The 20,674-nt window shown below is 48.4% G+C and overlaps 6 protein-coding genes and 1 non-coding gene across 7 annotated transcripts; 4 read left to right on the forward strand and 3 right to left on the reverse strand.

Moving 5' to 3' along the window:
- The first annotated feature begins 4,311 nt into the window (after window positions 1-4,311).
- EV420DRAFT_1558106 (uncharacterized protein) lies at window positions 4,312-5,563 on the forward strand. Its single transcript, XM_060473724.1, has 3 exons — window positions 4,312-4,375; window positions 4,443-4,709; window positions 4,762-5,563. The coding sequence occupies exons 2-3, from the start codon at window positions 4,630-4,632 to the stop codon at window positions 5,438-5,440; spliced, it is 759 nt and encodes a 252-aa protein (XP_060328044.1). The 5' UTR covers window positions 4,312-4,375; window positions 4,443-4,629; the 3' UTR covers window positions 5,441-5,563.
- A 3,137-nt stretch (window positions 5,564-8,700) lies between these two features.
- On the forward strand, window positions 8,701-10,163 carry EV420DRAFT_1558114 (uncharacterized protein). The gene is made up of 3 exons (XM_060473725.1): window positions 8,701-8,892; window positions 8,941-9,132; window positions 9,184-10,163. The coding sequence occupies exons 2-3, from the start codon at window positions 9,053-9,055 to the stop codon at window positions 9,857-9,859; spliced, it is 756 nt and encodes a 251-aa protein (XP_060328045.1). The 5' UTR covers window positions 8,701-8,892; window positions 8,941-9,052; the 3' UTR covers window positions 9,860-10,163.
- Window positions 10,164-10,222: 59 nt separating this feature from the next.
- Window positions 10,223-10,340, forward strand: EV420DRAFT_t176. The gene has a single exon. It is a non-coding gene; the product is annotated as a tRNA-Asn (tRNA).
- An 895-nt stretch (window positions 10,341-11,235) lies between these two features.
- EV420DRAFT_1558120 (uncharacterized protein) lies at window positions 11,236-12,698 on the reverse strand. The gene is made up of 8 exons (XM_060473726.1): window positions 12,441-12,698; window positions 12,214-12,385; window positions 12,046-12,164; window positions 11,947-11,998; window positions 11,815-11,891; window positions 11,710-11,765; window positions 11,519-11,635; window positions 11,236-11,469 (listed from the first exon to the last, which is right to left on the reverse strand). The coding sequence occupies exons 1-8, from the start codon at window positions 12,476-12,478 to the stop codon at window positions 11,252-11,254; spliced, it is 849 nt and encodes a 282-aa protein (XP_060328046.1). The 5' UTR covers window positions 12,479-12,698; the 3' UTR covers window positions 11,236-11,251.
- Window positions 12,699-14,191: 1,493 nt separating this feature from the next.
- EV420DRAFT_679894 (uncharacterized protein) lies at window positions 14,192-16,045 on the forward strand. Its single transcript, XM_060483059.1, has 7 exons — window positions 14,192-14,526; window positions 14,576-14,614; window positions 14,667-14,783; window positions 14,833-14,859; window positions 14,909-15,058; window positions 15,109-15,331; window positions 15,393-16,045. The coding sequence occupies exons 1-7, from the start codon at window positions 14,395-14,397 to the stop codon at window positions 15,797-15,799; spliced, it is 1,095 nt and encodes a 364-aa protein (XP_060328047.1). The 5' UTR covers window positions 14,192-14,394; the 3' UTR covers window positions 15,800-16,045.
- Window positions 16,046-16,417: 372 nt separating this feature from the next.
- Window positions 16,418-17,197, reverse strand: EV420DRAFT_679935 (uncharacterized protein). The gene is made up of 3 exons (XM_060483061.1): window positions 16,730-17,197; window positions 16,609-16,672; window positions 16,418-16,513 (listed from the first exon to the last, which is right to left on the reverse strand). Exons 1-2 carry the CDS (start codon window positions 16,881-16,883, stop codon window positions 16,632-16,634), a joined length of 195 nt encoding a protein of 64 aa, XP_060328048.1. The 5' UTR covers window positions 16,884-17,197; the 3' UTR covers window positions 16,418-16,513; window positions 16,609-16,631.
- Window positions 17,198-19,161, reverse strand: EV420DRAFT_679902 (uncharacterized protein). Its single transcript, XM_060483060.1, has 9 exons — window positions 18,993-19,161; window positions 18,794-18,944; window positions 18,725-18,742; window positions 18,606-18,671; window positions 18,269-18,553; window positions 18,020-18,209; window positions 17,823-17,969; window positions 17,592-17,767; window positions 17,198-17,533 (listed from the first exon to the last, which is right to left on the reverse strand). The coding sequence occupies exons 1-9, from the start codon at window positions 19,091-19,093 to the stop codon at window positions 17,456-17,458; spliced, it is 1,212 nt and encodes a 403-aa protein (XP_060328049.1). The 5' UTR covers window positions 19,094-19,161; the 3' UTR covers window positions 17,198-17,455.
- Between the last annotated feature and the right edge of the window lie 1,513 nt (window positions 19,162-20,674).

Below are 20,674 nucleotides of genomic sequence, written 5' to 3' on the forward strand. Positions count from 1 at the left end.
GGAGTAGTGTAGTCAGCTACCTGGTAACATGCACAGACAACGCTTGCTGACCTATCTACTTTCACATTCACTTTACTCGATCTTGAGGACATCAATCTAGGCCGTTGAGTTACGAAGATAGCCGAGCCTCCACCCGGGTTGCTATGGTTTACGAGCAAATAGCGTTCTATGATCATTTGAGAGAAGCCGCCAATCGACTTCAACCCCCTTGACCTGGGCTGCGCCACGTCCCCTAAGACGAGACTCCTCGACTCGGGTGTGGAGAGTGGCGCGTTCGAGGTACTTCCCAACATGACGCTGATCAGGGGAAGAGACGCGTCGTCATCATCCGAGGATCGTATCTAAGAACACGATAATATCCTCCAATCCCCTACGAGAACCAGAGGCGCCACGACACCGATAAATCGAGAGGGAAGAGAAGTGGACTCCAGTGGGTCCGTATGTGTCCGAAAAGGAAAAGGAAAATGCCGATGTTCAATCCGAATAAGAGGGCTAATTATACTGACCGATGAGATTCCTCTAGGGGTTGGGGAACGTGATTGGTTAGCTTGGTGTTTTGCGCTTGGGCTCTGATTGGTGGGAAGGGTCTTGTAACCCGGTGCTTTCCTGAGTGGCGGTCTCCCCCTCGCAAAGTTCCGGCTTGAAGTCTGAACGTGTAGACGGATCATTGCTATGTCTAGCGGGAATCGTTGCACGCTGTTTAGCTTTCGGGGAGGATAGAAAGACGGCAGGAGGGTATAAGGATGAGCCTGTGTGCCGAGTGTTGAGTTGGACAAGCGCTTGCGGTGACGTTCGAGTGTACCCGTGTCTGCTAGCTTCGACGCTCGGTGTATGTTTCTTTAAGCCGAGGGAGCGTGAAAGAAAGGCCATTACTAGGGACCATATGTCGCGAGCGGCAGTCGGTCCACCTGTACTTGGTGACAGCAAAGCATGACTCGCGCGTCAAGCCTCGAACTTCATGCTGTTGTGAGCTGCGTTTGCAGACACCCTCGTGTTCGGATTTCGGGTGTCATTTATATGTGTTCCCCCATTCGATCCTCATGATTCGTGGAAAGTCGGTTTCGAGAAGAGAAAATCCGACATTAAATAGCAGCGGGCTGTTCCCCCCGGTGGATGTTGGAAAGCACAGCCTGATAAAGACGTTAGTACGCCCGCGAGGTTGGCATGGACTTGGAAAACACTGACGTCAGACTTAGGAAGAAATATCCGCGCTTCGTGCCAAGCATGAGCCCCGTGAAGGGTGTGTCGTACTAATTGACACCGCCTTTGACATATACCAAGTCAAGGCGATGCCTGTAACTTATGAATGGAAGCAGTCCAGTCAGCAGGAGAAGCCGTCAGGACATCCAAAAAGCAAGCTAACCTGTCGGTTACGGACCATCCCGGGATTGACTCCGACGGTGAGAACCATTTTGCTGTCCAATCATTCGCTTCTTCGTGACGGAACGGTATCGTCGACTCTTCCTGAGTAGTAGTATCCTTGCTTTTACGGGCTCCCGTGGCAGCGCTATGAGACAGAACTGATCCGAACACCAAGTACTCATGCGAGGTGCTTTCGACGCAGGTCACAGTCGAATTCATGATGGACGCTCTATAAAGCCGTGGTCAGTATAAAGGATAAACATCGGCAAGAAGCTGGTAAAGCTACCGTAGAAGCGTTGCACGTTCGAGGCTATTGCTTAGTTTTCCAGTGCTAAGACTGGCTCCGAGCTCGAGTAGGAAAAGAACGGGCAACCATTTTCAGCGAAAAATGACGGAGGACTGCATAGATAGAAGTCAAACGAAGTGACGATTTGGAAACGACTGACCTTGTTTTCCGGACATCTACGGAAGAGAAAGGGCAAAAAGGATCGATTTGAACGAACGATCCGGTTCTCTGGCAGCTGCAGGAGCAAAATGGCAGTAAGAAGAATGTCGAGATCCTGTAATTTATCCGTAGATTATCATCTTCAAGCTTGCTCAATCCAAATGAACTTTCGTAGAAACTTGAGGGGTATCCAGTACGGATATACGTCCTATAGTAACGCAGTACGAACTCGTCTGCGAACATTACAATGGCCACTGCGCGCGCCCGAACCTCAACCTCAATGGTCTCAACCCTGGTCACTAGTTATGCTTTGGCAGCGTCACCGTTCCAAGGAGTACTACGAAGCAGCGAGTCCCTTGGGCTATCTTTGCTAGGAACTGCTGGTAATAATGGAAGTCCTTATAGGCGGTCCGAGACCATCTCGTCTTCGCGTGGGTTGCTGGAGTATTATTGGAGACTAACGAGATTGATGATAAAATAATCCACCAATGCGCCGTCGACGTGGTAAATCGGCATCATTGCAAGAGATGACATGTTCCTGAAAGAACGAGGATGATGGTGGGAACAGAAGGAATACCTTTTGATCTCTTACCACCATGATCTCCGCTTTGGTCCTTTGCCTTGTCGCGTCTCACAATGCGTCCCACACACTTTTGTTGCTATGCAAACATTCCTAATACGCATGCTCGTTTATCCCTCCACCCGCTGATGTTGGGACGCCCCCAAAGCATATAGATAATGCGGAAAATGGATCTGTGGCTCCGAACGGGTTTAGTAGGCGTCTGGTCATAGGACCGGCAAAACCTTTTGAAGGGGATTATCAGCCCTAGGTGCGTTGTTTGAACATCCTTGGTCCTTCCTGGCTGACCATAGGACAAGACCACCCTCAGTCATTCTGGACTGTCTTACCTACTTCTCCCGACGCGGGTCCTCCATGCTACAGCCAGCCAAGGCTCACCGAGAACATATCGCCTACCTTGGAGTCTACGCATTCGCCGACTTTCGATGCTCTGATGGCCTTGGACGGATTCCAAAGGGACAGTCTCGGAGCGGATGTATAGGAAGTGTTCTACCGGTGAGTCTTTCATCATAGCATCCTCTCCTAAGCGGCTTATCGTTTCTGTCAGTTCCTTTGGTATGGCAACCGCCCTCATATTGCTATCTCGAATCTCCGTCTCCTTCGCGCACTGGTCTGCTTCAATGCCGATATCAAAAACCCCGGTGCTTGTTATGCTCATGGGTATTAGAAGGATCTGCTTGACGTCCTCGCTCTCGCCACAGTTGGCAGTTGGTTAACTCGGGTCAGGCGAATGCATATGCAGGCAGGACCATATGTGCAGTGGGTGCTAATGTCGAGACGTCATCTTGAGCTCAAGGATCATGAAGTTAGATGAAGCTTAACAATCTCCTGGATTGTTATTGCCACCTGGCAGCACTCTACATCGGTATCGGTTGATGGATAATCGATAAACCTTAATCATATCTCGACACTTCTTCTCTGAGCGAGTCCTTGGTTTACCAACAGTCTTCCCATCGTCGAGCAAGCGAGCGCCAGTCGTCATGTTATTTTTTTCGTGAAAAGCACAGCACGCCTTTCAAACGACGACTGCTGCGTGAAGTATGACGTGCGGGTTTTCTTGCAGGGAGATGAAGATAGCACTGTTCGCATTCGAGAAATTTTGGCACGATATAACATGATTTGTCCTCCAGTGCGATCCGAGTCACAAGGATACATTTGCAGCGCGCAGTCAGATCGTTAGCCAAATTCACGAGGTTCGAGGTTTGATATGACGATGGCGTGTCGGAGGTGATCTTACGTCGTGATACTTCACTCAAAGTTATCAATAATATGATGCAGGAGGATAACACACCACCTACAATGTTTTTACGCCATTCTATCATTATACATCGTTGAACAACCTGTACGGAATATACATAACAGAGATTTTATCAACCAAAAGCCACTACTGCGCGCAATTCCAGATGTCCTTTGGAACACGAGACTCTTGGTTATTCTGATTTTGGTCAAGCAGCGAGGAGGATCCGGCTCAGAATGGCCAAGAGTATCAAGCGCGCTACGCCGCTATGGTCGAATAACACCCCGCTCAAACCACTATATGGTACGTCGAGCTTCCTAATCCGCACCTTGCCAATAACCAACTTGCTTCCCCTTTCTCAGGTCGACAACGGACGCCGTATCGTTGAATATGGCGTCCTCTTACTCATTCCTACTATGACCCCACACGAGTCATAGCTAAATATCGACCATGCAGCGTGCCCTTGAAGATCGTTGATGATATTTTCCAGCGGGACATAGGACCCCTCCGAACTGATGATCAATGATAACTGGCAGAAGGAACGATCGATGACGCTGTACGTTCCCTTTCCCCTCATTGTCAGAATCTTCCAACCGAGATTAGATGTAGATCTCCGAGGGTTCTATTAGGCAGACAGCGTGAGGACTCAATTTCAATCACACAGGTTTGCGATTGATAAGTCAACAGAAATAGAAATAGGCTTAGTTCTCCCTCTGCTCTTCGAGAAGGCCTAGAAAATTGATATGACCGAGTTCGTCTCTCACCGCTGGACACGGCAAACTATCAGGTCAGGTGGTGGGATCTGATAACTGTTCTAGTCACGGCTTGCTTTCAAATCTTTCTCGTTAACGGGGCGGCGAGGGAACACTCCGTGGGTCAAAACGTTCATTCATCCACTCAGCGTACCCACATGACAGTAGCGGAATGAGGATCATGCTTGATAATCCATTTCACAGCCATGGAACGCCTTAAAGTATACCCGCCGATTCCTCAGATTAGGTCAAAATGACCACTCCTCTCACTCTCTACGATATCCCTTCGACTCTTCCCGGCAATGCTTGGTCGCCTAGCATCTGGAGAGCCAGGTCAGTTTCCTTTGCGTATTATTCGAATGGTACCGCTCACGACTTCATCCAGATACGTGCTCAACTATAAAGGCATCCCGTACCGCACTGAATGGGTTGAGTTCCCCCACATCGAAGCCCTGTACAAAAAACTCGGCGCCCACGCCAGTGCTACCAAAGCTGACGGCGTAACACCCCATTACACTCTCCCCCTTCTGCACGATCCCTCCACTGGTGCTTTCGTCTCCGAATCAGCGGCCATCGCCCGGTACCTGGACAAAACCTACCCCGAAACACCCGTTGTCATCCCTGCAGGCACCAACGCGTTCCACTACGCCTTTAACGATGCGATACGCTCCCACTTCCGAGGTGGCGCTCTCCAGAAGTTCACCCTTCAGACCAACTTCATCTTGAACCCCGTGAGCGAGGAGTACTTCAGGAGGACGAGGGAGGCCGAAGTGTTTGGAGGGAAGAAATTGGAAGATGCGATCCCGAAGGGTGAGGATAGGAAGAGCGAGTGGGCGAAGTTGAAGGCGGATTTCGGGAAGATTGATGCGTGGTATGGGAAGGAGGATAAGTACGTGATGGGAGATACTCTTTCGTACGCGGATTTCATGGTTGCCGCGGGGGTCTTATACGTCCGCATCGTATACAGCGCGGATAGCGAGGAGTGGAAGGATATCTCGACGTGGCATGGAGGCAGGTGGGGTGTTTTGGTGAAGAATTTTGAGAAGTATGAGACTATCGTGTAACCAGGCCGATAGGAAGAAGTACATAAACCCACAAGTAATTACTAAAATGGTAGTAAGAAGAATGTCGAGATCCTGTAATTGTTCGTAGATTATCATCTTCAAGCTTGCTCAATCCAAATGAACTTTCAAATAAACTTGACGGGTATTAAGTACCATATGCATCCTATACATAGTAATGCAGTACGAACCTTTCTGTGAACATTACAATGGCCACTGCGCGCGCCCGAACCTCAACCTCAATGGCCTCAACCCTGGTCACTAGTTATGCTTTGGCAGCGTCACCGTTCCAAGGAGTACTACTAATCAGCGAGTCCCTTGGGCTATCTTTGCTAAGGAACCGCTAGGTAATAATGGAAGTCCTTATAGGCTGGTCCGAGACCATCTCGTCTTCGCGTGGGTTGCTGGAGGATTATCGGACGAAACTAACGAGATTGATGATAAAATAATCCACCAGTGTGCCGTCGACGTGGTAAATCGGCATCATTGTGAGAGATGCCATGTTCCTGAAAGAACGAGGATGATGGTGGGAACAGAAGGATTGATTACCTTTTGATCTCCGTTTGGTCCTTTGCCTTGTCGCGTCCCACAACGCGTTGCCACACACTTTTGTTGCTATGCAAACATTCCTAATACGCGTGCTCGCTTATCCCACCACCTGATGATGTCAAAAACATATAGATAATGCGGAAATGGATCTGTGGCTCCGAACGGGTTTAGTAGGCGTCTGGTTACAGGAGCGGCAAATCCTTTTGAAGGGGATTATCAGCCCTAGGTGAGTTGTTGCTACACAAGTTTGACGTGAGGAACGAACGGCTCAAACTCTGTGTTCAGCCAAGTAAAGCGTAGCGAACAGAGAGATCTTTGCCCCAGCGTTCCGTCGCGTTTCCCCAGATGTTTGGCTCAACAGAGGAAGCCAAACAACGCGATCGTTCTGCGCCATTCGGTGCAAGAGTATTTTCGCTTCGTTCTCTCTCCGCTTTCTCCATCCTGGTCGCTCCGTCAGTTCTTCGCTCTCTTTTGACCCACCCACCTACTCCCTTCTTTGTTTGGGTAGCGCCTGGTCTGACGCTGCAGCTACGTCTTTTCAGCTGCTCAGATTTCAGGTTTCCCTGAACAACTGAGTTCTCGGCTTCCACCGCTACGAGTTTGAGCTTCCGGCATCTCTACATCCCGGTATTCATCTCGGGACTGGTTTCATTGCCGGTCTCACTTCTGCTCAACTCACAGTTTGCTCAAAGCCGAGTTCTCTCCCCCCCCCAAACCCAAGAAATCAAGGATTTCTTGTCCTTACATTCTATTTAGATCTCTCGTTAGTTCCATAGCTTCACTTGGTTGAACATCCTTGGTCCTCCCTGGCTGACTATAGGATAAGGCCACCCTCAGTCATTCTGGGCTGTCTTAGCTACTTCTCCCGATGCGGGTCAGCCCTTACTGCAGTCTTGCTTTGAATGAGCACACAAGAACAGAAAAAAAGAAGGACGCATCACTGTCTCCATGCTACGGCAAGCCAAGGCTAACCGAGAACCTATCGCCTACCTTGGAGTCTGCGCATTCGCCAACTTTCGATGATCTAATGGGATTCCAAAGGGTCAGTCTCGGAGCGGATGAATAGGAAGTGTTCTACCAGTGAGTCTTTCATCATAGCACCCTCTCCTAAGCTGCTTATCGTTTCTGTCAGTTCCTTTGGTATGGCAACCGCCCTCACATTACCATCACGAATCTCCGTCTCCTTCGCGCACTGGTCTGCTTCAATGCCGATATCAAAAACACGGGTACTTGTTACGCTGATGGGTATTAGAAGGACCTGCTTGACGTCCTCGCTCTCGCCGCAGTTGGTTAACTCGGGTCAGGCGGATGCATATGCAGGGCAGGACCATATGTGCAGTGGGTGCTAATGTCGAGACGTCATCTCGAGCTCAAGGATCATGGACTTAGATGAAGCTTAACAATCTCCTGAAATGTTATTGCCATCTGACAGCACTCTACATCGGTATCGGGTGGTGGATAATCGATAAACCTAATCATATCTCGACACTTCTTCTCTGAGCAAATAACGCGGTGTTCTTGTCCTTGGTTTACCAACAGTCTTCCCATCGTCGAGCAAGCGCGCGCCAGTTGTTTCTTTCGCGAAAAGTACAGCGCGCCTTTCAAACGTCAACTGCTGTGTGAAGTATGACGTACGGGCTTTCTTGCAAGGAGATGAAGACAGCACTGTTCGCATTCGAGAAATTTTGGCATGATATATACCATGATTCGTCCTCCAGTGCGATCCGAGTCACAAGGATACGTTTTCAACGCGCAGTCAGATCGTTAGCCAAATTCACGAAGTTCGAGGTTCGATATGACTATGGTGTCGGAGGTGAGTCTTATCTCGTGATACTTCATTCAAAGTTCTCTATAATGTCACGGTGCAGGAGGATAACACACCACCTACAATGTTTTTACGCCATTCTATCATTATACATCGTTGAACAACCTGTACGGAATATACATAACAGAGATTTTCTCTATCAAAAGCCACTACTGCGCGCAATTCCAGATACCCTTTGGAACACGAGACTCTTGGTTATTCTGATTTTGGTCAAGCAGCGAAGAGGATCCGGCTCAGGATGGCCGAGAGTATCAAGCGCGCCACGCCGCTATGGTCGAATAACACCCCGCTCAAACCACTATACGGCACGTCGAGCTTCCTAACCCACGCCTTGCCAATAGCCAACTTGCTCCCCCTTTCTCAGGCCGACAACTGCCATAGCTATAACAATGCACTCTTGAGCCAATGACATCGTGTCTTTTGCACCACATCTCCTGAATACTACATCCGTGACACAGTCGAGGCCTCAACTACCGATTCGCTAGTATTTCGGGTATCGTGGCAAGACAATCCGACACAATCGGGACGCCGTATCGTCGAATACGGCATCCTCTTACTCATTCCTACTATGACCCCACACGAGTCATAGCTAAATATCGACCATGCAGCGTGCCCTTGAAGATGTTGATGATATTTTCCAACGGAACATAGGACCCCGAACTGATGATCAATGATAACTGGTAGAAGGAAGGATCGATGACGCTGTACGTTCCCTTTCCCCTCATTGTCAGAGTCTTCCAACCGAGATTAGATGTAGATCCTCGAGGGTTCTATTAGGCAGACGGCGTGAGGACTCAGGAGGACTCCCGTTTGTAATTTCAGTTTTCATAGCCCTCTTCGTAACTAGACTAGCGATCGTCGCACAGGTTTGCAATTGATAAGTCAGCAGAAATAGAAACAGGCTTAATTCTCCCTCTGCTCTTCGAGAAGGCCAAAAAAATTTGACACGACCGAGTTCGTCTCTCATCGCTGGACACGGCAAGCTATCAGGTCAGATGGATGGTGGTGGGATACGATAACCGTTCTAGTCACGTTTTGCTTTCAAATCTTTCTCGTTAACGGGATGCCGAGGGAACACCCCGTGGGTCAAAACGTTCATTTATCAGTCAGCTTACCCACATGACAGTAGCGGAATGGTCAGTGGCTGGAAATAATGAGCTCATGCTCAATAATAAATTTCACAGCCGTGGAACGCCTTTAAGTATATCCGTCGATTCCTCAGATTAGGTCCATCATCCAAAATGTCCACTCCTGTCACTCTCTACGACATCCCTTCCACTCTCCCCGGCAATGCTTGGTCGCCTAACATCTGGAAAGCTAGGTCAGTTTCCTTCATGTATAATTCGAATGCACCGCTCACCACTTCATCTAGATACGTGCTCAACTATAAAGGCATCCCGTACCGCACTGAATGGGTTGAGTACCCTCACATTGAAGGCCTGTACAAAAAGCTCGGCGCCCACGCCAGTGCTACTAAGGCCGACGGCGTAACGCCCCACTACACACTCCCTCTTCTCCACGATCATTCTACCGGTGCCCTTGTCTCTGACTCAGCAGCCATCGCCCGATACCTGGACAAAACCTACCCCGAAACATCCACTGTCATTCCCACGGGCACCGATGCGCTCCATTACGCCTTTAACGAGGCATTAGAGTCCCATTTCGATGCTCTTTGGCAGTTCGCCCTTATTCAGACCAACTTCATTTTGAACCCTGTAAGCGAGGAGTACTTCAGGAGGACGAGGGAAGCGAACGTGTTTGGAGGGAAGAAACTGGAGGATGCAATCCCGAAGGGTGAGGATAGGAAGAGGGAGTGGGCGAAGTTGAAGGCGGATTTCGGAAAGATTGATGCGTGGTATGGGAAGGAGGATAAGTACGTGATGGGAGATACTCTTTCGTACGCGGATTTCACGGTTGCTGCGTGGGTCTTATGGGTCCGCATCGTATACGGCGCGGATAGCGAGGAGTGGAAGGATGTCTTGACGTGGCATGGAGGCAGGTGGGGTGTTTTGGTGAAGAATTTTGAGAAGTATGAGACTATCGTGTAACCAGGCCGATAGGAAGAAGTACATAAACCCACAAGTAATTACTAGTATTGCTGTGTAGGAAATTGATGAAAACTTGTATTACAGACAGTACTTCCTTTCGACAATGCAGCCTTCGCTTGAAATGGTACAACATCGCACTCTCGAAATTCGAATCCGGCTGCATTTCGTCACTACAACCAAAGTTGATTATTGATTACTATGGATTGCATTAGTATGTCGAATAACGTTTTGATCAACAGTGTAATCCATCCAGCCTACAATGCTTGCCGGTTACCCTTTAATATGACACATAGCATCGTCTAAGTCTGCAGTCGCATATCAAAAAAATATTATTAATCAATGTCCTTCGCTCTGACTTCTGCATGCCCCATGGCTGAGTTGGTTACAGCGTCCGACTGTTACGCACAGATACTCATATGTACAACGTATCAGTGTCTGTGCGGAGATCGGAAGGTCGAGAGTTCGAGCCTCTCTGGGGCAGTTGAATAGGCGTAGGATGTTTGCAATTTTTTTGATTCTTGGTAGCTTTGGGTTAGGGTTGCGCACGAAACCTCCAGTGGGGGTAAGTTACAGTTTATTACCAGCCCCTCTTCGAGGGGGGGAGGGTGTTTTTTTTTGATACGGTATTGTAAAATTTACTCGCGCTCCACTCTGCCTTTAGCGAGGCACTACACTCCCACTTCAGTGCTTTCTAGCAGTTTGCTCTCATCAAGACCGACTTCATTTTGAATCCCGTCAGCGAGGACTTACCTCACGATCATCAAGTCCTAGCACAGTATAGCGCGCTAGCTCTTGTCAGTCATGGCTCTAAGGTCAATGAAGATAATTCCACATCGTAAGTAGACTACTGTCGCAAAGTGGTCGAATGAGTAAAGAATTCATGTATGAACTCAGGCAGCAGAAGTATCGAGAGGCATTGAGAACTCGAAACATACTTGCGCTGTGATAGAGATCCATCCTGTCATGGAAACCTGGTATTCCCGCACTCCTCATAAGTGGTACGGGTTTCCGGTTGGTCTGCGGCTCCGAAAGTGTATTAATGGCAGCCAGATATTTATGCCAAATAATTATGTGTGTAGGAGTTATGTGAGGCGTAAACTATGCTGTGTACGATGGGATACGGGCGTGGAACACTGAACATCGTATGGTGGTTCAGTAGTATGGTGTAGATACTCAATGCGGTCCTTTCTGACCGGTGAGCTAATATAAATAACATCAAACTGTGTGGATGAAAAAAATTTGATCATTCGCTAAAGTCCTCAATTGAAGATGCATTGGGTAGTGACGGCTAGTTTCACTAGGCTAACAAAATCAAGTCAAATTCAATCATAAACAACAGGTTGTGCCCTTACCGGTAACTGCGTATTGCCCGTCTCGGCATTTGACGTGTTCTTAAACACTACAACAGTCAATCTCGTTAGTCTCTCCTGAAAACCACACGGCGACAAACCCACAAATCGAATCCAGAACTGCAGGTCCACTAACGCCAAGATTTCCATCTATCCACATCGTGCATGGATCGTTACGATGCATACTCTTCAGCACAATGAGATTTAACAAAACGCTGAGGCTGTAAATACGTCCGAGTGTAACGAAGAGGGAATAGTGCGCTATTTCACGACAATTAACAATGAAGGCTAAGCGGTGAGGCACACACACCATTCAAGATTGTGAGAAGAAAGATAATCACGAGTGTTGTTGAAATAGCTGTTGTGAAGCCGCAAGCTAAGGCCTGTATCATGACACGACGTAATATGCTATATTCATTATCAAAATCTCAAAGGAATTAGGCTTATCGGGAGTTAAAACGCTCACTTTCTTGTGGTTGCGTACGGTGACTATGTGCCAACATGTCCAAGCCAAGCAGCTTGCGATAATTATGTCTGTTGCTGCACATATTATGTTGCTTGTACTAGTGTTAATGTATGGCAGGAATAAACTATGTGCAAACTCACGCCGCCAGCGGTAAGGCTAACATCAGTTCCTTCGGATGGAGCAAAGTATAGATGGCAATGAATAGAGTGAAAAGCATCTACATTCACAGGTTGCGAAAACGTTTTTTTCTGCAGACTAAGGGAAGGACTCACGTTTACTATAATGATAAACATGATGCATCCTGCAATCCATTTATTCCTAGAGCTAAGCAAACCTGAGGATGAGATGCATGAGATCCGGGAGAGACCTACATCGTCCAATACTGATAACAGAACAATGCCTGCGTAATCGAGGCAGAGGCGTACGTGAACAAGAGTACAAACGGGTGGGTCCGTGCAGACATGGGCGAACCTGCGTTATTAACCAGGAGCTGGAAGCCACATTAGCGCGATATATATCAAGGGCACAAGACGACGCACTTCGTAAGTGTAGACCAGAACCACGATCGAACAAGCCCCGTCGATGACCAACGATGCCAATATCCAGTAGCGCAGCCACTTTGTCATCATGAAGCGACACAAGTAGTAGATACTCAAAGCGACCTGCGATGCATACATCGAGGTGTTCAACCACGAAATCGCCAGAAGGACTCTGCATATTCCTGTCAAGCGACCCAAATTCCAACCCAAAGATCTAAGAGACACACCCTGGAGATACATCAAAATGAAGCAACTCTGATTCCATAATGTTGGGGAAGTGGAAGGTCGTAGTACTTCTCGAGCCGTAGATGGAAAAACGATTTTATATATCGGAGATATACCTCCGGTCAGGTATTACGTGTGGGCGTTTGAGACTCGAAAACCTTGTCGATGTTCCCAGGAAGAGTCTAGCCAAACAAGAAAAGAATTCTAAGGCTGCGGTGATCAGGAAGGGAAACCGTATCGAGGGAACCACTGCCCCGACGCGTCACATGCCATGATGTGACTAGTTACGACCCACCTTACGGTTAGGCACTGCTGTTGGTCGCCGATAGCATGGGCAGAATGTTAGCCAGTACCACCAAGTGTGGAAGAGGCACTGAGAAGGACTTCAAAAAGCAGGCTTGCATAACCAATGACTAGTGAGTAGTTGACGACGACTGTAAATCCGAGGCACTCCACTGGGTGGACAGTCGGGTTGTTCAAGGGAGAAAGCTAGGCGGCAAGTAAGCATTGAACGGTTCAAATATAAAGCTGTCCTTTTTTACACAGCCACATTATTTACGCGATACAAAGATTAGTCGCCTGACGTGTCGCAATGCCCGTAAAGCCAAGTTCGTGGCCGCGTCCTCATGCAGTACCAGTTACTGACGGCCCTAGACACGTTCTCGAATGCAAGGGCTACCCTTACAAAGTGCAATGGATGCCCATACCGACACACCGTACAAGAAGTTGGCTGTCGAGTGACGTCGAAGGGTATACCCCCTTGAGCAAAGAAGCTAACGCGTTCACGACTTCAACGAAGGCCGAGGCATTCGAGTCCCATTTGAGTACTCTCTGGTTTACTCCGGATCTAATTTTGTCCTGAGTCCAGACACTGAGGAGTACTCTGAGAGAACGAAGGACTCGTCGTTGAGGCTGGGATGGCTGATTTTGGCAACTTTGCCAGATTCGATGATACTGGCCTTCGAAAGATCTCTCGGGCAGTTGACTATGAAGGCAGTTCAGATGTACTGGCCAATTCGGTAAAGCTCGGCTATTCTACCGACCTATGACATACCATACACATATCTTCAAGTTTCGATGTTACAACATCACACGGCACACGGCAGCATCCAACACCTGGAACCACATCAAAAGGCATTCGGGCGAAACAAAGAGGCCTGCATACTATTACGTTTCCTTCTCTGAGACTTCTATTAAACAGTGGTTCCGTCGAATATCGGGGAGATCTACCAGATGTCAGCATATCAGCAGGATACGAGGTTCTGTAGTTAGCTACTGCGCAGATGTAGTACCAGGCCAACGTCAGCTCACCACGATACTTCGGACAGAAGCCGGACTTACTAGAAGGTCGGGGGCTTGATGGTACGTGCACAGCCGACTTCAAAATGTTGCCACAGTCTAGATACGCATCTAAAACTGATGAACACAGAAGGTTTTTGTATTTCTGTGTGAGGATATCTGCATCGCCATTCAAGTTGAGCCTGCATTACTATTTAATGCCCAAGATTAGTGAACGGAAAACAACTGGGAAGACAGTTTCAGTTAGAGTTTTCTGGTCAAGTAGATTTTGTTGATTCTGCTCGGGATGAGTTAGGACGCGATGCGTCTTTCTTTCCGAGGTGAGCAAAATTTGAGTAACGGTATATGGTAAAGGAAAGGTCGGACCGAAGTCTTCCGGCGCTAAAAGTAACAGTCACATCATGTGCTGTGACAATTCCCATTTCTGTTGCTGCGCTTCAGAACTATCCTCCAGCAATCATTGCGATACGAGCCTTTGGTTCCAAGGAACCGACTCCCGATGCAATGGAATGGCGTGTGTGCACCAACGGACCGAGAAGTCGCCAAGACTTGACCGACTCCGGTGCGGTGCACGTGACCATACCTCCACGTCAGTCTGGGTTGCTACAAAACTAAATTAAAACGTCTCTTGCTTTTTGACTATACCCACTTCCTGCAATGCTGACGACTCCGCTACTTGCGTTGACCTTTTCTCTAATTCCTTCGCTGGTGACGGCGGCTATATTTCCTTCTGGTACTCTTGTGAAGATGTTGGACGCGAAGAGTTTCAAGAAGGCAATGAAGGCTAATGTGCGTCGACATCGATCTACTAAATACAGAGATTCTGAACGTGCTCTAGGAAACGAGTATGGTAGCATTTGTCGCGCCCTGGTGTGGGGTGAGTGGGCCCTTCGATGGTATTGAACGAGGTAGCTGGACAATGAGCACAGCACTGTCAACGGTTGGCGCCAGAGTACAGCAAGGCTGCTCAAGCATTTCATCCTTTGGTTCCAGTATATGCTGTTGATTGTGATGATGAGAAGAACAAGCGGTTGTGCGCGGAACAAGTATGTGCCCAGCATTGGAAGACTAAACGTTTACTGATCATTGATATAGGGAGTACAAGGTTTCCCTACAGTCAAGGTGATGCCAGTTCTCACTGTACAAAGGCACCTATTAAATGGTCATATAGCTCTTCCCTCGAGGAAACCAAATCCCACCCATGACCTATGGGTCTGGTGAACGTACGGCTAGTGCCCTCTTCTACTGGGCTTCTTCGAGAGTACCCTCCCCCATGAAGAAACTCTATAACGTAGAAGAGTTACAATCCTGGATTGAGACGGTGCGAAAACCCACAATTTTCAAAAACAGCCAGGTCTGATGTCTGTTCAGTCTGCCTCATCTCCGAAACCTCGAGCGTTACTGCTGACGAAAGAAAAGAAAGTCCCGCTCCTTTGGAAGGTCCTTGCAAACAAGTTCACTGACAATATCGACTTCGCATCTCACCGGAATCGCAAGGGCAAAGGTTCAAAGGCCTTGGGATACGAGGACATAGAAGAGAGGTCCATAGTGCTCATTTACTCTCAAGGTGCAACAAAAGCAGTTCGTTACGAAGGTGCGTCCAATAGTCCTTTTATGCCATGTTATCAGCTCCGGGCTGACGCACGATCTCCCAGGCAAAATGAAACTAGAACCACTCACCAAGTACTTCGATACCATTGTGGACGGTACCGCCGACTTGAGTATTCCTGAAGAGCCCGCTGTCAAGGAAGATACGTCGGAAGATGCCGATGAAATCGTGATCGATAGTCCCGCGACGGCGTCAGAACCTGAACTTACGCCAGAAGAAGTAGAGCCTGAGTTTGAGGTTGTTGAGGAGAGTTCGACTTCGGAGCCGGAGGAGCCTGCTCCGGAGCAAACAGTAGTAGAGGTTGTTGAGGAGCCTTCGGAGAAGACTGAGTCGCCTGAAGCTGTGGACGAAGCTTCGTCACCAGAGCCTGCGCCTGAGGTTATCGTTGAGGCAGAGACGGAGCAAGTCGTTCTGGATACTCCGAGCGAGCCACGTCCCGTCGACGAGCTCTAGTTATTCGTGGAATATGTGTAGGATAAGCGCTAAGCTGTCAATATTATTATTGCTGATAAGAGACAGCGGGACAGACTTTAGTGTCAGTAGACTGAGTTATTCTTGGAATTACGCCAAGTACTCGAATAGCTATAGCTTCGAATCCATCAGGTCCTTTCTTTTTTACCGTCTTGAATCTTGATTAGGCAGGTAACAAATCCCGCGAGGGTTTGTTTCAGAAAAATTTACCTAGGACCCTTGGAAGAGATAAGCGCGCTTCTTATCTTCGGTCTAAATGCCCGTGCTATGACACGTTCATGTTAACTTTTCTGGTCATATCTGGGAGCGGGATCCCCCATCATACTAACTCTGCGCTATCAACTCCACCATTGCCAATGGCACCACTATTTGTGTATTGGCCAGCCCCTCCAATTGCGATATGTCACTTCAACACCCCCAATTTGTGGGTGGGAGTAGAGTGCAATTGAAAACCCTGAATCTTGGAGTAGACAGGAAGACAACGGCCGATGTACGAAAAAGTTCTAGAGTTCCCCAATATAGTAGTTCAAAGAGATATTCTCATGCAAGGTCAATACAATAACTAAAGCTAATGATAACTTAAGTCTGGGATGGAGCGGGAGTAGGATGGGTAAGGACTTCGTAAACAATCAAGTGGAAGGGGGATAGATAAATCATAGTCCGCAGTGCGACTCTAAATCATAGTCCGGGAACTGTCTATAGACGATAAGGATGCGAGTCAGTCGATGGCGTCTAATTGGGGGCGTAGAATGTCAGGAGAAATTTTATAAAAGACATGAAATCTGACTCACCATGACCAGTTTAACTGAAGTCATCAAGCGTCAAAAGCCCTTGGAATTTCTGAAGGATGTCCGCCTATGAAGAAAATATCAGACGAAATGCACTCCAAGGTGGAAGGGGGGCACTACTCACGAGCAGCCACATTAGTACCACTACCCCGACGAACTGGGGGGAGAGGGGGAAGACCCGCAGCCATACGACGGGCATTGGTGTCCTTAACGGGGGCAGCCCCAGCAACAGCGATGAAGGCAGCAGCAAAAATGGTGACGATCGCGCTGAACTTCATGGTGAGGTTGACGTGTGCAAAGAAGTCGTGCTCGGGGACAAAAGCCGGTCTGGGTAACAGCACCTTTTTATACCTTGGGACCCATAAAATCCAATCGTTTGGCTATATTTATGCTATGCGATAATCAAATTTTTGATGGGTTTGAAATCCGAACGCGTCATTGATCGTCGTGGCAAGCACGGTGTTGGAGTCCGATTGAAACGTGCTGCACAGCCCTTTACTCGTGTACCTCTCGGTGTCCGTCGTCACTTCTGTGTGGTAGAGCTCCAAAAGGCATTGAACTTCGGCCTTGGTTGAGTCCAGGGACGCTTTGAGTTTCTATGGACGCAGCGCGGCGGGGCGCGAAAGCGACTCGCGTGAGAAAACTATAGTTGATAAGGAGGTGCCTGAGAATCAGCCCATTATCGAGCTGCGCGAGAACATCAAGAACGTCGTCAGCCATGTGCGTCAAGCACGGAGGATTAAACAGAACGCGAGAGAAGCTCAAAGCCACGCGAGAGTCGTAAAAAAATCGAGGTCGTCATTATGAATAGGACTGCGGCCGAAAGCATCCGCATACAATAATCGAGGATCTATCTTTTCAAACTAGTGCTGGCCAGCAGCGAGACGGCAAATTCTCGGAAGTCTTGTTTCGAACAAGACCTTCCTGGCTGTTAATCCCGATGTGTCAGTCGGGCTAAATAACGGCAAGGAGGCTATGCAGCATACCTTGAGCGCATAAACGACGACCTCGCGAGTCCATTGCTCTACTGGAACGTCTTCTCGTTCAATGGCTTCAGCCAGGATAACACGAAGGGAAAGGTCTTCTTCATCGAAGATACATTTGACGGCGGGGGTGAGGCGGACATTCATCGTTACCTGCCACAATGGGTCGCGGCGCAGGACTAGACTCACCGTCAGTCAAGACTATAGAGCGGGAGAGATGTCAAGCAAATTTACGCAGTCTCTGGTTTTGGGATGTCTTATTCGAGAGCAACTTGACATGACCCAGCATGCCAGAAGTAAAATCTCTCTCCCCTCGCTTGATGTATAGCCTCACGCCCTTAATATCGGTCGCTACTTCTTCATCTTCTTCTCCGGTGAGATCTATACCCAGCATCAACCTCGGACATTAATCTAGAGAAGAAGCTACATACGAGGTACGGTCGACTCTCGAGGTGCCTCAGTAGGGGCGGCCAAAGGCCGGTCGATCGTTACGCGATCTGTCGTCGAACTGACATTTTTATGAGACCATACTGGCGTCGTCGTACTAGAACCTGCTTTGATAGTCTTGAAAGGCGAGGCCGTCCCGGAATACGATGCGAATCCGCCTGAGGATTTGATAGGCTGCAAGAATAGACAGTTAGTCTATCCGCAAATATTAGTCAAGAATATGATCAACGTACGCTGCACCTAGGCTTGGGCTTAGGCTGCGGGAGGACTGGCTTCGTAGCTTCAGTCTTTAATGCGACAGTCGGGGTATCCTCAACAACATCAAGGGGAGCCTTGTCAGTGGTGAGAACCTCTGTAGGCCCAGGGCTAGTCTCAGTAGTCGTTGCTTCTTCGATGCGAGGAGATTCTTTCGGGTTGTCGGATGCTTCCGGGGCCGTATCCTTGTTCAAGGTATCGACAGCGGTAGATGCCATACCAAGATGTTGGTTATCAGGATCCACAGACACCCCCTGACCCGGCTATAAGCAGTTTAAGCGGGGAAACATGAAACGGTCATGAAAACATGCTTACCTCGTCATCCGCATCAGAAATAGGCGGAGTCCTGTTCCGCTTATTGGGGTAAATAGCTGATAGGTTCTGGGGATGTGCTTTTAGAGTTGCGACCTTATCGTCCGCGGGAGCTACCTTACATGCGGATATTCGAGGTCCTAGCGAAAAGTTGATAAAACAGAGAAAATAATCGGCCAGTAGAGACACACATTGTTGTTCTCATCGTGATCATGCATTTGTTTACGCTTCAAAGAGGTTCGCCGAGCGGAATCATCGCTATTCGCATCCGTCGGGGTTTCTTCGACTGACTTCTCAACTTGCCCCGAGTCAGGTACGCTGTCGCGATCCATAATCGGCGTCCTATGAACCTCATGAGCAGTAGCTTGCTGCATTGAAAGTATAACGTACTGAACTGAAAACCTCCGAGTGCAGGCATATCCTACAGAGGCCGCAATTGTAGCCATTCCACAAACGACTACTTTAATATCGGATATCGGAAACAGTAGCATAGAGACTGCAGTTCGAATGAGTTTTGCTGAGAGAACGTAGTGGAAAGAAAGATACCCTGGTGTGAGTCGAAGTTAGGAGGATATTAGGGCTGGTGCCTCGTTGTTTTCGCTCCGCTTGAACACGAGGATGATAGCGTTTGGCCTCGTTGCCCGGTCCCAACTAGCCGGCGCTTGTATAAAACGTGGCCATGTGGATTCTCTCCAGGAGACCTACTCCGCAAAGATAAGAAATCCACCGGCGACTCATGCGTTAAACGACAAACCATGCAGGGTGCATAACTATTTCTCCGTTTTTCCGCATCCTCTCAAAATGACCACTGCGGCGGATAATAGTGCTCGATAACAGCCGACTGTCAACCTTAAAATAGATAAAACATCTTCAGCACGCCGTCAGCGCGAGCATTGGTTTGTAGGGGTATGTCTTGATCATGTCGCTGACTGCACGTGTAGAACCACGTCAGTGCAGTTTCGCACTCCATAAACCAGGTCCCGGTCGGGGCCGACACTGTTGACATTGTAATACTGAGCACCAAGGTTAACGCGGACAACGTTTACTACTCACCTAACAGCACACTCCCCTGTTCGCTATTATCCGAAAGCATGTTTTCATCTAAGCGATGACAGTGAAAAGGTCTAGAATCGCAATGCCTCCTCAAACATTAATTCTGGGGCGGCACGTTTTCCCATCGCAAAGATGAGACCTCAGAATGCTGACATTTCATTTCGAACTTCTAATCGTAAAAAAGAGGTCAGAAAATAAGCTCAAAGATGAGAGTTTTTGCGCACTTTTTGCGTAAGACAAATCGTCCGAAAAACGGAAAGCCTGAGGTCAGAATGAAGGAGATCGCTTTTTATTGCCAGACAAACAGCTTTTTAGGCACGCGACGGGGGAGCTAAATAAAACGAGTTTTCCACATCTCATTTTTTGCGGAACACAAGGGGCAAGCAAACGCGATGCGGTATTTCAGAAAACCCCTTTTGGTCCTAGAAAAAGCCCCAGAAGTGGCGTAACCTCAGCACTTTACTGTATCCAAATGCCGTTGAGACACCTAGGGAACAGTGTGGCCGCCGCATGGACTATACATAGCAAAATGTAGATCAAAATGAAAGAAGTTCAAGGACGACGCTGGCGTTTCGTGTATGTCGCAAGTCAACACTGCCAAACGGTCAAATCAAAGAAGGACGCGGGACGTTTCGGACCGCTGTTCCGACGATTGCCGGTCGGAATCTTCCCAAGGATTCTCTTTCATAATCAACTTGAGCGTCGACTCGGTTGGCAGCCTCTCTGAAGGGGGTACACCATACTCAATCTCCAAGATTGAATTGGGGCAGTACCACTCTCTGATAATCCTTTGCTAGGCTCTCTTGCGTCTCTGTGTCCGTCTGTATATTACTTCGAATAATACCACCGGTTCTTCTCGCGATCGCCAATTGCTGCGCTAGACTCTCTGCTACTTCCAAAGTCGCTTCTAGTCTGTTGAAACGTGCACAAGAATTTTCGAAGCTGACACGAAATACACACCCTCTAACATTACCACTTACACTGAGAACCGGACTTGAATTCTTGTCCTCAAGGCTCAG

Source organism: Desarmillaria tabescens, assembly GCF_030435595.1.
Source record: "Desarmillaria tabescens strain CCBAS 213 chromosome Unknown EV420scaffold_30, whole genome shotgun sequence".
Classification (NCBI taxonomy): Eukaryota; Fungi; Basidiomycota; class Agaricomycetes; order Agaricales; family Physalacriaceae; genus Desarmillaria; species Desarmillaria tabescens.